At 42.3% G+C, this 16,257-nt stretch overlaps 1 protein-coding gene across 1 annotated transcript in view; it reads right to left on the bottom strand.

Moving 5' to 3' along the window:
- VWA3B (von Willebrand factor A domain containing 3B) overlaps window positions 1-2,652 on the bottom strand; it is a 60,717-nt gene extending 58,065 nt beyond the window's left edge. Inside the window, 2 exon segments of the mRNA XM_063392544.1 lie at window positions 63-148; window positions 2,524-2,652. Of these exon segments, the coding sequence (XP_063248614.1) occupies window positions 63-102 (40 nt within the window). The 5' untranslated portion in view covers window positions 103-148; window positions 2,524-2,652.
- Between the last annotated feature and the right edge of the window lie 13,605 nt (window positions 2,653-16,257).

A 16,257-nucleotide genomic window follows, 5' to 3' on the forward strand; every position in this document is an offset into this window, starting at 1 on the left:
GGAAACTGGAAGTTATCTAGGAAAACACGGAACCTATGCAAAAATAGTGATGAAATACTCACAGTCACTCCAGACAAGTCTCTTAGATGGATTAGCAGTCATGATAGATCTCTTGACTGGCAGCTCCTCTTTGCTTTATTCTGAAACCCTGAGGAATCATTGTTTTTAAAAAATATAAATATTGTCATGCACAGGTCAATATGAACTGCAGACCAGCTCCACATGCCCAGCCAATAATAAACTGCAGAAGGATGAGATCAGGATTTTCCGCAAGCAAAAAAAATATTATGAAGTAAAAATAATAGCTATTCTCCATCGCAAGAAGGGCCAAAATCAGATTTGATAGGGATTCACAAGCTCAAAAGTGGGAAATCAGAAAACTGGTAATATTGTTTTCCTTCCTTCAACCTAAATGATCATTAAAAAGAGCCAATATGCTAGAAAAACGAGTGTCATGCTTTGACACGCTGTCAGCCAGCTGTATCATATTCCATTATTGCTTTACAGCATATCTTACCTTTGTTATAATCCAATTTATGACTAAAACTGGGAGTATCTGAGATGCAATTTTGTGAAGAGATTCATAACTTTGCCTATAAGACTACAAGATGAGTCACAAAGAAAAGGAATTATGTGTGTGAATGTGGTATAAGGCCCAAGTGTGAATAAAACACAGCAGATTAACAGAAGACAAAATGCCAGACAAAGCAAGGTAGCATATAGTGGCTGAGTGTATTGCTTTGAGACATCAGTGCTTTGATTTTTCCTTTAATAAGTAAGATGACTGAATGAGGTATATTTATGAATCACTAGCAGGCCAGCTGTTAGCCATTGTCATCAAGCAGATTTTCCCACAGTAAAAGCAAAAACAGGATAAAATATATAAATACCCAAAGACTTAGCTTTCTCCCTCTTTCATTGCAGAATGGAACATGCTACTTATTCCTCTTATATGGGTTCAAATACCCATATGGAAACATACAAACAGTCTTTGTCCTGCTCATGAAGAAAGAGATGAACAGTGTGAAGGGCAGGGAGGACTTAAAAAAAGCAGGACTCTGTTCTGCACCCTAACACCCCAGGCGTTGTGCAGCACAACCCCTGACTAGCCTGGGCATTGGGGCATTAAAGGGAAGCCCGTGCCACAGGGGAGCTGTGGCAGACAACGCCTATAGTGAAAGGCTACAGCAAGCCACAAGGCGCACAAGAAAAGTGCCACTTTTCTCTCAGAATGCAGTAAAAGTTCCACAGAATGCTCATGGTATTAGCTAAGACATATTTCAGGCAGCAGCATGCATCAGAGAATGAACCCCAGGTGCTGGTTCATTTTCCAGATGCCCAGAGATATGGCAACAGATTTTCCCTTGCCTTGGCCTCCAGTACTATCCCCAGTTGCTTAAACGACACCTGGACATGAAATGCTCTGTCTGAAAAGGGAGCATTTGAAAGCAGATGAAGCAACTTCCAGTGGAAACAGTAAGCTCAAAACCAATGATAGCTGAGATAGCCTTCAGCCCAAGATCCGAACCCAAACAGGTTATTTTCAAAAGGTGAACCAGAGTTCATCTGGGCACCTCTACCCTTCCTGCTCTGGCCAGTGCAAACAAACTGCTAAAGCTGTAACCCACCCCTGGCTCGGAGTGTGTAACGTGCGGGTGGCAGTGTTTGCTGGGGCCGTTCCCCTGGGCTGCCCCTGACAGGCAGGAATGCCTCAGGAAAGCCCACACACCTCACAGCCCAGAAGCTGCCCCACACTGCCTGAAGCTCCATACCCCAGATAACAGGAGTGCAGAGGGCTGAGGCTGCTGGCTGCCCACTGAGGAAATGGAATAATGGAATCACAGAATGGGTCAGGTCAGAAGAGACCGCAGTGGCTCATTTGGCCCAGTCTCCGCTCAAGCAGGATTACCCTAGAGCACATGGCACAGGATTGTGTCCAGGATGTTCTTGAGTATTTCCAGGCAGGGAGACTCCACAACCTTTCTGGACAATCTGTTCCAGTGCTCGGTCAACCCCACAGTAAAGAAGTTCTTCCTCTTATTCAGGTGGAACTGCCCGTGCATCAGTTTATGCCCTTTGCCTCCTGTCCTAGTGATTGGCACCACTGAGAAAGCCTGGCTCCCTCCTCTTGGCGTACATCCGCCCCGGCCGCCGCCCTTTAGATATTTATACACTGATGGGGCCCCTTCTCAAACGGGGCAGAGGTGTCATCGCAAAACCCCAGCAGGTCCTGAGGAAGAGGGGACAAGGGCCAGGGTGAGCCCCGGCCCTGTCGCTTACCGGCGCCGCGCCCTCGCAGCGGCCACCTGAGGCAAGCGGCCGCGTCCCTGCATACACCGCATGGCAACGGGCGGCGAAGGGGAGCCGGGGCCTCCGCGGCGCAGGGCCACGCTCGGCGGCGCTGCCCTGCGCCAGCGCCGGGCCCCGGCTGCCGCTGCCCTGCGGCGGGACCGGGGCCGCCGCCTGCGCCGCCCCTCTCCTGCCCAGCGCGGCGGCGCCCACCCGGCCGCCCTCCGCCCTCACCTGCCTGCAGCCGCGGCCTCAGCGCCGCCCGCCCGGCCGCCCTGCGTGCCGCTGGGAGCCTGGAGACCGAGGCCGCCCGGTTGCTACGGCACGGCCCGGCCTCACCCCGCGCCCCAGGCACCGGGCGGCAGGAGGGACGGCGGGAGGGCCGAGCTGCCCGGGGCCGGCGGGGCTGTCCCCGACCCTGCCACTGCCCCTGCGGCGGTCCTTTCCCCTGCTGCTGCCCCCACCCTGCCCCTTTCCCTGCCCCTGCCGCTGCCGCGGTCCTTGCCCCTGCTACTGCCCCCACGCTGCCCCTGCCCCTGCCGCTGCCGCTGTCGCGGGGAGACCGATGCGGAATAAATTCATCCTGAGCTGGCGCCTGCACAACGCTGTACATTCATTCCTTGGGGAGCCAGAAATACACGGGCCAACTTGGAGAGTTACAGAAATCTATATATAGAGGATTCGAGCCTTCTGGTCTCGTTAATTCTTAATTTAGGCTAAGCCGTTGACAATATTTATAACAAGAGCAGCCATGCACATCATTTATTTAAGTCAGAGAAACAGTATACACTGGCTGGAGAGTTGCTGTGCTCACACAATCAGTCAAGTTGGAAGGGACCACAGTGGGTCATCTGGTCCAACCTCCTCAAGCAGGGTCGGCACACTGCACAGGATTGTGTCCAGATGGTTCTTGGATATTTTCAGTGAGTGAGACTCCACAACCTTTTTGGACAATGTGTTCCAGTGCTCAGTCACCCCCACAGTAAAGGTCTTCCTCATTTTCAGGTACAACTTCCTGTGCAACAGATGCTACCCCTTGCCTCCTGTTGTGGTGATTGGCACCACTGAGAAGAGCCTGGCTCCCTCCTATTGATATCCCTCCTTCAGCTAATTATATGCACTAACAAGGTCCCTTTTCAGTTATCTCTTTTCAAGGCTGAACAGGCCCAGACCCTTCTCCTGGAGAAGCCAAAATAAAAACTGTTCTAGTGTAGTAAAATATACAAAAATATGTGCACCATAAACCTGAACTTGGTATTTAAAAGCTCCTGTTGATGTAAGATAACTGGAACCTCAGGTCTTTATTTGAAGTATTTGGTCTGTAAATGTTTGTAAGTTCAGTTTCCAGCTGAGAGACAGATAGGGCTGAGATTTTTTTTTTCTTGCCTGTTTTGCTCTGGTTTACACAGAAGTAGTAAAAGATCTGTCACTTTAAAGGATCAAAGGATCAGCCTGATCTACATATTGATGTTCAGATGGAAACACGCACTCGTAGGCCATCCTGCAGTGCACCAAAGCATTGGCTTCAACTCTTCAGGATTGGTAAACAGTGACGGGCAAGAGAAGTTCCTTATAAGGCATATAAGGTTGGGATGGGAACATGACTTTCTGGAGCTCCCATTGCTCATACAGTTGGAGAGTTTAAAGACTAGCCTAGGCATGGCAAATGATTTGGGCTTGCACAACTCTTCCCCTAAGGTATAGAAAAGGCATTTATTTCTCAGGCATGGAATAGTTTCCCATCATATCATTAAACATAGTAGGTACTGAATGTTCTCAGGATCCTTTCAGATACCTTGATTGCCATAACACAAGCTTCTGTAGAGACCAATATTTTTGGAGGAAGGCTTAAAAAATTTCTCTTGAAAGTGTAAATGCAATGGATTTATAAGTGGGTGCCCAAAAATCAAACTAGTCAATCTCTTGATTTGTTATGCTTCTTCCAGTGAAATTTTTTAACCAACACTCAATATTCCTCACTCAGGTAATTTTTTTATGTACTATACAGAAAAGCTCCATCCATTGCCATGCATAAATGTCTGTAAATGAAGCAATTACAAGGGTTTTTTAAAAGCGATTATATGTGCTGAAACTTTCTCTGCATAGAGTGTGCCAGAAACCTTCACTTGAGGCTTGGCTGCACTAAAAATATGTTGCAAGAAAACATTCCTTAAAATGCTTTGAACTGCAGGGCTTATAGAACTGCCTGACAAGCCCGGGGCAAAGGCCGACAAATGCAAAGCTACTTCTTGCTCCCATGGGCTTTGTAATCAACTGGCTGTTGTCTCTTAGGTAAAATTCTTAGGAAAATAAAATGCTCTCTGCACATTGTTCATGTGAAATCCTTGCCTTGGCCATTGCCTGCTCTGCAACTTGTGAAAATGAGGAATGTATTTTCCAGATGCTGCCTGCTGAATAAGGCAAGGCTGAATAATAAAGGAGGTAGCAGATCCAATAACTTGGAAGTGGGAATTGACTCCTGGTCAATTGGGATGATAAAATTCAATCTGGAGCCATTCTGTCATCTGACCTTTAGGCTGAATGACAAAGTGATTTTGATGGGTGGAAACATGTTATTATAATTGTAACATGCATCCTGAGATTGCATTAGCAAGCATGATTTCGTTCTGACTAGAGTGCTTCACCTATCAGTAAATATATTTGATCACTTTTTCTTATGGATAAAAATCAGCATTCTCAGCATTTTCTCTGTAGTGGTGCTTAGAACAGGAAACTGTTGGCTTGTGGTTTTTGATGATTCCTTTTCAACCAAAATAAAGACATAATCCACTCTTCTTCAGTCTTCCATTAAAAAAAAACCCTCTGTAACATAATATCTTATTTTTTTTAGATAACTAAGACCACATTTAACATAAACTTGAAAAAATTCTTTTCCATGCAAAGCAGTGTACATGGTGCATCAAATCTAACTGTTCGAGTATTAAGATACTTCTTCTTATGGAGCACAGGATCAGTAGGTAAGGATACTCATGGCACTGATGCTTATGGCTATGATAGTACAAAGAATGAAGCTTCACCAGGAAGTTTAATGCTGTCACACATCCTTCCCCAGAGTGTCATGCTTCCTGTTGACTCCCTCTCAAAGAGAAACAGGAATCAGTTGCAAGGGGTAAGGAAAAGAACAAAAAACAAGCTGGACTGAACCTGGGTTAATGCTGTCCTTACACATTGTTTACAGTGATTGTCTCAAAAAACCCCCTGCATACACCTAAAAACAGTTGATCAGCACAGAATATATAAAGCATAAAAACATCAAATAAGTGAAATACTCATTTTAAGTGTATGTTGTTGTCACCCCTCAGGAGCCTCCTAAAACAATTCTAAAAAAAAATTCTTCAGAATATCTAAAAACCAAAGGTAAATCATTTAGCCATAGAAGAGCTGCCCCTGCTATCTGCAGTAGTGGGTGGGACTTCACCTGTTCCTGTCTAGAAGACAGGCAGTCAGGGCAGGACAGAGCATTGGGTAGAAGAGCTGGACAAACCAGGCTCCATTTCATCTACACAGTAATACACTGTACATTTACCTGAAGAGAAGTATTTTAAGTTTCTAAACATTTCTTAAAATTGCTCTTTCAGTTTTTAAGGTAAGTCCTTAAGTTTTGCGTATCAGAACTGTGCAGCCTACAGCTTGGGACTGACTTATAGTCCATGGGTACCTTAGTTTATCTGTTGGGAACTTAGAAGTAATCACTCTTTTGGGTGAGGACATTTTAGGAAGGTAGCATGAAAGGAAAGAAATAGACACTGTGTCCTGGGGATGAAGGGAGGCAAATGGGGAGAAACTAAAATTTTAGTGGGGGAAGTAAGAGACAGGAAGAGAGCTAAAAATAATGTGACTGCTGTGCAGTGGCTGCAAGAAGCAAGAATTCAAGCTGTAGAAGTGGGATCCACATTAAAGACCTGGATACACTTGATAGGAAAATGGGGGAGAGTTGGACTGTCATGGTGGTAGTGATGTCTATAGAGGCTTTTTACCTCTTGCCCCACTATCTCCATAGCAAATACAATGCACTGAATAAACAGTCCCATACTGTAAGAGCACAGAACTGGAGAAGGAAGGCACAGGAGTGGGAAGCTAATATCACTGCACAAGGTCTAACAAACTATAATAGCTGTAGGACTAAACTGCTAGGCATAGAGTGATAATGAAAAGCTGGGCATGACTTGTGAATGTGTAGTGCCCATGTTTAAAAATCTAGTTTCAGGCCTTGAGGAAAGAGTCGTGTTTCCAGCAGAAGCCAGCAACTGGTTGTCCTCACTAGCCCACCCATGTTTTTGAGTTGTGCATGTCTCCTCTACTTAGTCATACAGTGCTGCTTCCTGAATCTGCCAGTGCAGTCTTGAAAGAAGCATAGTTGCTGAATATGCATATTCAGCTTTTATTTCTTCTTTTTACTTTTCTTTGGATCTATACTTATCTAGAATTGTTTCCAAACTGAAACTTCTCCATCCCTACAACTGTCTGTCTTCCAGTCACCACATGTAGTATGGATAGGTATTAATGGAGGTGACTTTGTCACTGAAGAAGCAATGCTAGTTAGAGCACTGCATAACAGATCAGTCAAAATTTAAAGTTAAAAAATTAATGAAAAGATTGCAGGGCTCCACGACCTTTGTTTTTAAGACAAGCACTGCAAATCAAGGTTTGCCACTCCCTGGTACCCACATGGTGTTTATGTCTTCTGGAATGGAGGATGAAAGATACAAATACTGCTGATTCCTTATTGCCTTGGGATGATATTGCCTTGCCTAGATCACATGAATTTCTTTCCAGGTAGCCTGCTTGCACAAGCTCAAAAGCATGCTAGCAGGCACTGTGCCAGTGCTGGAGATACAATACTGAAAGGAGAATGAGGCATAAGCTGCCTGGGAGTGCTTCTTGTCTTCCTCAGCAAATAAAGAAGAGGCTCCCACAGCTCTTGGTTTTCCATTGTCAGTAAAGATCTTCTTCCCGTTTTTGGAAGTCACTCTTATTCACAGCTTGTCTTTGGCCTGAGGGGTTCTTTTTAAGAAGACTGGAAAGAACTGATTTCTTGTTCCAGTCAGGAATTGTCTCATTATTTGCCATGACATTTTCTTATCTGTCTTCCCATCACAGGATGATTCTAGTTAATATGTGTAAAAAGTCCCTCCCTACTTCTACTAACATCTGCCAGCTAATACCCTCTAATCTGTGAACCCCCAGACAGGGCACTGAAGCCTAGTAGTTTATCAAGAAGTGAGTAATACCAGTACAGGTAAAGAGGCTGGGAAGCACAGAGAGCAAAAGTGAGAAAATAAGGTCATTGGGTTTTTGTCCAGGCTAGTACAGCACGCACATGAAGTAGACTAAGGCAGCCATTAGTAACTCTTGGGTTTAGAAAACAGAAAAAAATTCTTAAATGTGAGAAAAGTGAGGATCTGGAATAGACTTAAAGCCAGCGTATTGGTGGGACAGAAGCAGCTTAAAAGATACAGGTTAATATAAAAGGGAGCCGACTGACCAAGAAGGTCCTGCCCATTTCTCTGTTCTTAGGAGTAGGGATGTTAACGGCAAGGTAGAAATGAAAGAGGATAATGAGGCATAAATGGAGAGACAGGAGGAGTGAGAGAATGAATGAATGAATGCATGAGTAGATTAATTTTCACTGGAGGGGAAGTTTTCTATGGAGCATATGAAATAAGAGCATGTAAAAACCCTTACTAAAATTTGCTTTGGGTTGAGACACTCACTTTGCACCGTCATAAAAACACGGAACATGGAGAGACATTTGGGGCACAGTGACAGTTTACACTGAAGATGCTTCAAGATGGTACCAGAAGAGTTCAAAAATCTAACGAATATACTGCCAACACATTTAAAAGCCAGTAAATAGCTTAGCAAACTGAATACACTAGGATACACAGGATAAAACAAAGCTAAAAGTTCCTTTTTTCAAGGCAAGATGGAGAATGAACAATTTCCTATAGTAAGGGAAGGTTTGGCTTATCATAAGGACTAGGAAGCTACAGTGATAAAATTGTGCAGTGGTTTGTGCAAACCCACAGACTGATTTGTCTTCAAAAACTCCAAAGTCTTTCTGGCAGCATCACATCTGAAAGGATAGAGAGAGGTCATGTGTGACAAAGTTATTGAGATACCTCAGAGTTTCTGGGATTCCAGACAGGTTGGAGACAATTTTTGATAGTATCTAAAGGCTGTATTTAATTCAAAGGACATTGATTTATAATGATACAGTCTTTATAAAAGTCAGGTGGTTTTATTTATAAATATCTAGAGCCACATTGCACTCACTGTAGTCTACCTGTGCTGTGACCCCATTATTCATACTCAAATCAAATCATCAAAGAATGCACAAGGAATTCTGCCATTGTATTTTATTTTCTTAAGTGTGTGGCAGGGTGTTACATACATTTCTGTCATGTCTGCCTTCTACAAAAAGATATGTATTGACTAGAAATCCTTGTTAGAGTGACTAAGCCTATGAGATTAGGAAATGTTTGGAATGACAGAAAAAAAGACCAGTAATTGTTAAAAACAATTTTTATAAGAAATTGCCCATCTTGTATAGCAGATAACAGAGTATCTTCACTGCAACAGCAAATCAAAGAGGTTAAGATTGCTAATCAAGCTGAGACAAGAAATGCTGTAATATTGTTGAATTACTGCCAAAACTACAGAGAGCAAAGATGGGGTAGGAGAAGCACCAACTGATGAAAATAAGGGCAAGACCCCAAAGCAATGGCTACTGCAGGGGACACAGTGTCATGGTGAGAACCAGGAAGGCACAGACGAAAATAAGCCCAACAGGAGGGGGGAAACAGAGGAATGGGAGCTGACCCAAAATATCCCACTACCATTCTGCAAGTTATATAATTTTATGTAACAATAAAAACAACATTTTAATATAGAAATGAAAACCCTATACCAGTAAGCTGCTCCAGTATAGACCAGGTTGGATATTTTACTGTGGACAACTATAAATCCAGCTTTTTCCATTTTAGGTAAAGTTGATGTGGACTCATCTGCTTGTCAGCCATTAAATATACAGCAAAGGACAGTGCATCAGCTTGAAAAATTCTTTAAGCTAAATAGTATTATTTTGTTTCATGCTTAGTATGGTATCATGGTGTTATCAAAAGGGATAACTAGAGGTGAGAATTGCAGGTGGCATATTGCTGATCACTTAAGCCTACAAAAAAGCGTTTACCTCATATGACTTGAGCACCTATGAAATGGGTGATTAATCTGAGCCAGTCACCTGCCCTCCTTGGCAGGTCAGTGGAGACAGATGAGTTGGCCATCTCCTCACACCCACGTGTGCTCTGGCTGCCCAGGCTGAGTGTGCACCTCTGAGAGCTTGCACCTCTGCGAAGGAGGGAGCGCTTGCAGCCTCTCCAGTGTAAGAAATGGTGGGAATGGTGGGCAGGTGTGGTCCCACCAGTGTGCTCCGATCTGTGCGAGGGGCCCAGGCAGACAGCCCTTCCTGTGTCTCGGTGAGAGAAGCCTGCTTTCAGAGGCAGTGACCTGTGCTGCAACAGCAGAGAGCTCGGCTGTTCAGCGTGCTCCCACAATTCCAGCCCGCACCAACCCTCCAGGGCAGCAGGCAAGACGGGACGAGACTGTGTAAGCACCTCCAAGCTCTGCCAAACCCGAGCTGCTGGCAGTTACATGCCAAAACAAAGTCTCAAAGATGCTGCCTAAATCTGAAGCTGAGATTGCAAGGCTTGATGACAAAAGGAGTTTTAAAAGATTTCTTTCCATTTGTAAATGTAGCATCAGCCCAACAACAATCACTGAGAGATTTACAAATATCGATCCTGAGAGCAGTATTTATACCCAGTCACTGTGTTTGTACCGAGACCTGTGTTTTCAAAAATAAAATTGCCTTCATTCATGCTAAGCGTTGTTTGGCCAAAAGCAATACATCATAGATGACAGTTCTTTACCTAGCAGGATATATGCTGGACAGTTATGTTGTTTAGGAAAAAATGTGTATAATTTCCAAAATGTAAGATATAAAAGGATTGGCTTTGTCTCATTGGCAGACAACTACACTTTCACATTGTATTTTTTACATTAGTTTCAACAGGTGGCATTAAACCTATAAATGCTATATTTTAAAACATTTTACCGTCTTTTAACAACATAAAATAGGTTTGGCATTGATAAAATCCTGCACAACATTTTGATAATAGAGGAAAGAAATATGTTAAACAATTAAGACTTGTTTTTCACCTTTTAGCTGTCATACATTTCCTTGCTACATTTGTGATGGACATGTTACTCAGTGTACTCTTAGGCAGGACTTTGTTTTTAAATAACTTCAGCTCTTTCCTCACTCTGAAGGATTTTAAAATATTTGACTACCATTGAGCTCATTCAGAAGAGACCAGTAACCTTAGTGCATTGTAATTACAGTCTAAGTACAATTAAGATAGTAATCCTCAAGTCTAAATAATTCTTCACAACCTAGTTTCATAAATATTCTACAGAGTTATGAAATAATTAATAGATAACAACTTTCATGAAGTACTTGCTGACATTTTAATCCCAAGGTGTCACTACAGGCAGGACCTGCCTCTTAGGGATAGTGCAATTGAGACACTGCCCAGGTGATTTATGACTTGGCCCTGGTTCCTCCTGCTGGGTTGTCACAGGATGTCCATGAAAAGGACAGCAACATGCATCATTCTGTAGTAACCATCAAAGAAGCTTTATTTAGGGACATCTGCACTATGGTCCTCCAGGTAAGGATTTTCAATGCATGTGGGTTTAGAATAAGGAAAGAGCCAGAGAATGGATTCTGGGAGGGATGTTTCATTATCATCAGGGAAGTGCATTTTGCAAAGGCTTTGAAATGGAATGGATAGCATTAGGACAAAAGAAAAAAAAATAGATTGGTTACATCATGATTGAAGAACCTGCCGACTAGGCTTTTTGTTTTAATCAGTGCCTTTTATTTCTTTTCACCCTGGCTGCCAGCTTCATCCCACAGAGCAGGAGCTGGGATATCTGCTCACAGCTGTCTTGCTGCATGGCTGGCAGGAGCTGCTGATACTAAGCTGAAATTGCAACTTGCCTTTGGGAAGCAGATGCATGGGTGTTTTTATAATAATCATGGATTTTTGCCCCTCCCACGTTTCCCATCACTTCCATCTGCAGTACTTTTATTGTAAATGAAATAGTATTATGTCACATTAATTTTAATTTTCCATTATATCCCCCACAGTTGATGTGTGTCTTTGTAACTCAGGGCCCATTTTACAGATGACTCACATAATAGTCAAAGTTATTAATTTGTTACAAAGCTGCCTGCAATCCAAATTTTTACAGTGTTTCTGCATTGCTCACAGACTTAAAATCTGGACCCACTCATATTGCTTATTAGTTGAGCAAAATAATTGGAAGTGTTAGTGTAACTATTGTTTTATAGGGCCCCGGGCCATGGCATTGTGTGCTGGAGATTCAGTGGAGCCTCTTGTCCCATCTGGGTGGCTCAGAGCTTCCAGGCCAGCCTTTGTCCAGGCCAGGAAGTTCCTTTCTTCATGAGCAGTCCCACAGGCTGTGATGGAGCGACTCAGAAGGACGTCCATGCCACATGAGTCACGACACCAGAATGTGCCCCTTAGGTGCTAATTAAAGTCCACTTCACACACAGGAATATACTTCCAATTATCAGAGTAGCCTTGGAATGCATTGTGGGATGTGGAGAAGAGCAGAAGCTATTGCAGAAAAAAAGTAATTGGAGCGTTTCAATAACAAGGCCCTCGTGATTAGTCTGTGTCGTTGTATGAATTATCCCACAATACCTCAGCTCCAGCTTCCAAAACAGATGCTCATATGAAGGTTTTCCCAGGATTTCCAAGTCCTGGATTCTCAACAATCCAAAAATCTGAGGAAATCAGGCTTTTTTAGTTTCCTTCTCTTCGGTTTCCCACGTCACTGCATGGTAAGGAGCCAAAATTATTGGCTGTTCAAAGAACTTGAGGGAAAATTTCTAAAAGACAAACAAATATGCAATGCAGAATATTGTCCTGGGGAAAAAAATCCAAAAATCTACTTCCATGGGCAACCTCAAGTTTATTTTTTTGTTTTGAAATGACTTCTTATTTTGGAATTTCACTTGGAATAGATACTCAAAGAGTCTGCCAATTCAAGCCTCTGTTGTGATTCAGCTGTTACTCATCCATAAAATTAATAACTTTATGTTCTGTTTCTTAATTCTTAGAAATTTATCATCAATTTATCATTAGCCTTCTTCATAATTTCTCAAATATTATCCAAAGCATTATTCAGGAGGGAAATAAGGAGCCAGCCTATCTGAAAGACTATGCTGAAGCCCAGGTTATTTATTTACAGAGGGATACTGGGGCTTCTTTTATTCTATTTTTTATTATTCTACTTAAGAAAATACTTTAACAAGCCCTTCCACCACTTTGCACCTAAAAGCTGTGAATCCCATATAAAAAATCCACTTCAGTAAGAAAATCTGTGGCATTAAGTGGTCCCCAGTGCCCAGGACACTTGCAAGCAATAATCATATCAGACTCCCATTTCCTGCAGGTATTTCATTGCCTTTCGGATGCAGTTAAATTCTGTAGTCTTGAAGTGATCTTGCAATGAATATTTATATAAAGCTGTGATTGTAGACTGTGTCCACATTTTGTGGTCTGTGTCAGCAAAATAAAGGGTCTCAAAGCCAAAGAAGACTTTGAGTTTAGCCATAAAAGTGACCACAAATACAATCTAAGATGTAGTAACTAGCAAAAAGGGCCCTTGCAGTTCATATTCTTTTTGTGAAATCATTTGCTTTGACAAGTATTTAAATAAGCATATGGTGACAGGTACACCCAACCTTTATTTTTCTGGTATTGTCACAGTGTCACAATGGTAAGCATAAAAAATGTTCTTGCCTCCAAATGCAAACAAGGAGCTCTTTAGTAAGTTGCTTCAGAAAGTCCTGCTCTCCCTCTTTTGACTCCTTGGTAAAGTGTCCTCTCAGAGCCTCCATCAGTCTTCCCCTTCAGGTCTTCCCAGAGCAATCTCAAAGAAACTGAACAAATCTCACTGCTATAACAGCCCCTGTTCCCCCTTTGGACACCAACTATGAACAAGCAGCACCAAAAGGTTGCCAAAAAGTGTCTGGTTTTGAAAAATATTATCAGCATTCTGGAAACAAGAATCCAGGCTGAGCTAGGCTTTAGCTTTGATTTAACATGTTGAACTGAGGGGTCATAACTGATGGATTGAATGAGGATCTTAAGCAAGATAAAAACATATTTCACCTCCTCTGTGCTTGGATGGATCTGCACTTATAGCAAGAAAAATAGGATTATTTTTCTGTGTTCCAAAAAAATCTTCTTTTTCAATTATTTGGTTTATCTTGTTCCGTGATTTCTATCACTCTGAAGAAATTCCTACTTGGAAAGCACAACTGTATCATCAGAGCTTTTTGGGTAAAGAAGGGATAAAATTAGGAAGAGATAAAAGAAATGTTTAGAAGATGTTCACATCTGAGAATGAAGAACTATTACAAAAACACAATGTATACTATCTATTCCTGGAAACCTGCACAGTTGATGACTCTACTGAAAGAGAAAATATGAGCAAGAATGACTATCAGTATCCCCAGGACACAGAATGTCAATGAGAGGTATGTAAGGGTCTGCTTTGAGGCAAGGAATTGTGTTTGGAAGATCATTCCTGGTTTAATTTTGAGAGGAGAAGACAGAACTACAGCCCATTTCATTATATTGTGCTGTGCAATTGTCTCCTTTTTATTCTTTAGTGTCCTCTACCACAGGAGTTTCATGAATGGAAGGCTGCAGGAATTGCATTCATTTTTGAAACTGGCTACTGAGGGACAATGATAATGAGGGCTGATAGGAACAGCTGGAGCAAATGGCTAAGATGTAGCAATTTAATAGGTTTTATATAAAAAAATAGTATGGCACTTTAAATCTCCAGCTCTTGGCAATTAGTGAAAGTGAAAGGTGATTATAGCTCTGTTACAGCAGAGGTCTTCCTCTCTCAGTAGTCGCAGGTTACCATTCAGTGCTTTCACATACCTGCAGTACTGTGCCAATTACCATCTTTGCTAGGAAATCCTTTCATTTGCATTGAATTAGGTCATTGCCCTGCTGCTTTTCTGACAAGCACAGGAAAATGCATAGATGCTTAGGAAAAGAGAGGAAGTACACTTCCCACTTCCCAAAGAAGCAGAGGCGGGTCAGCAAAATATCTGAAAGATGACACTAAGTGTAAAACAATTCTGTCCTTCTTTTTTCTTATTCCCATTGATCAGAGCTGCTGCTCAAAAGAAAAAACCTGGTCAATATAGCCACAGAATGGAAGATAACAAAATATATACAGCTGCATATTAACAATGACAGGCTGAGCAAATTAAGCTGTAATTCTAAAGCACAGCATCACCTCACAAAGGTGGCTTCCTCAAAAAACTGGCTATGGTGGAGGCTGTTTGTATCCTCTGCCATGGGCTTGCAGAAGACGTCTGCCTTCTGTTGAAGCCCTGGTTATTGGGGTGGTGTCAGAAATAGGAGCATAGGGCTCCCAAATAACACTTAGCTTCTAATCTTGCCCAAGTCCTTTACAAACGCAAAGCTAATCTCGTGGCAGCATGAGGAGGCAGGTGTTATCTGCTGCCCAAAGTCAAATGACTGGGGCAGCTGCACACATGCAGTCAGCAGAGTAGTATGGGAGAGAATACAGAAAGGTCTTTTGAATCTTTCTCTATTGAAACCATCCCTAACTGCAGAACTCATTTCTTTCCTCAAAAACCAAAAGGCAAAATTCACCATGAATGCCAGCTAGCACCTTAAGTGCAGTCCCTTCAATCTGTCACTGAGGAACACCTAGCATTTAAGGATTATTTTACTTCTAGTCAGGGCTTGTTGCCTACTATGGCTTCAACCAGACTTTCCATCTCAGTCTGTGAAACTGGATTTATATTACTATGAAACTGGCAGTGGCACAAAGTACTTTTACAAATCGGAAAAAACCCTTTTCCAACTATTTTTGCCAAGGGAGGAAACACCACCAGCAGCAAAATATCTGCTTATGTAATCAGCCTCAGTTAACTGGGGCTGGGTGTTCATTTAATTGGTTTAAAATATTTAATTAATGTTTATAAGAACCTCTCACAGGTTCTTGGTGCTCTGTGTTGCACTTGAGTTGCCCTTGGTAGATCAGACTAAGAGAATACCACAACTGTTTGGGAGAGGGGAAGACTGACAAATGTGAGAAACCCCTCTGTATCACAGTTTCTTATGCTTTTATTTCAGCTCCTGTTTTACAACTACCTCGCTCAAACTGTTGAACAGCAGTTGTTTTCTTACAGGCACCACAGCAGAAAAGAGACTTGAAAATGTATCACAAGTAGATGAGATGGCCTCAGGGGGCTTCCTCCATGCAGAAGAAGATGCCATGGAGAAAGGTGTTACGGAGGGAAAGGAGATAATAAGTTATCATCATAGATATAAAAGGACTGTGAGAAGTGTCACCTATTGACATGAAATCTTAATCCTGCTAACAGGCTGGTAAAATACAAAAACTTGTTGATTTTCAGTTCATTTTAGAGTTGATGAGGCCTTCTTAACACAAGCTGTTGCACTTGCTTGAATTAATGCATTTCCCAGCCCAGTAGCAGTAGCTGAAGCAGAAAATATCTCTTGGAAAAATCTTTCATTTGTATTTTGAAGTTACTTGTGAAGAAAAAGCAACCTCTGGCAACTTGGCTAGGTGTTATTTTCCTTCCCAGATTAAAAGATATGTCAGAATGACACTGGGAAGCTTGTGTTCTTTTTCAAACTTATAACATTGCATCCTCCTGCTTGCTTATTACTTTAATGGCATTTCTCTCTGCATATTCTCAGCCTGTGAAGACCTGTGTGAACTACACAACTGTCATAAATGACAAGAGTGCAGCTGAAGTCAGCAGTGATA

Source organism: Prinia subflava, chromosome 3 (assembly GCF_021018805.1).
Source record: "Prinia subflava isolate CZ2003 ecotype Zambia chromosome 3, Cam_Psub_1.2, whole genome shotgun sequence".
Classification (NCBI taxonomy): Eukaryota; Metazoa; Chordata; class Aves; order Passeriformes; family Cisticolidae; genus Prinia; species Prinia subflava.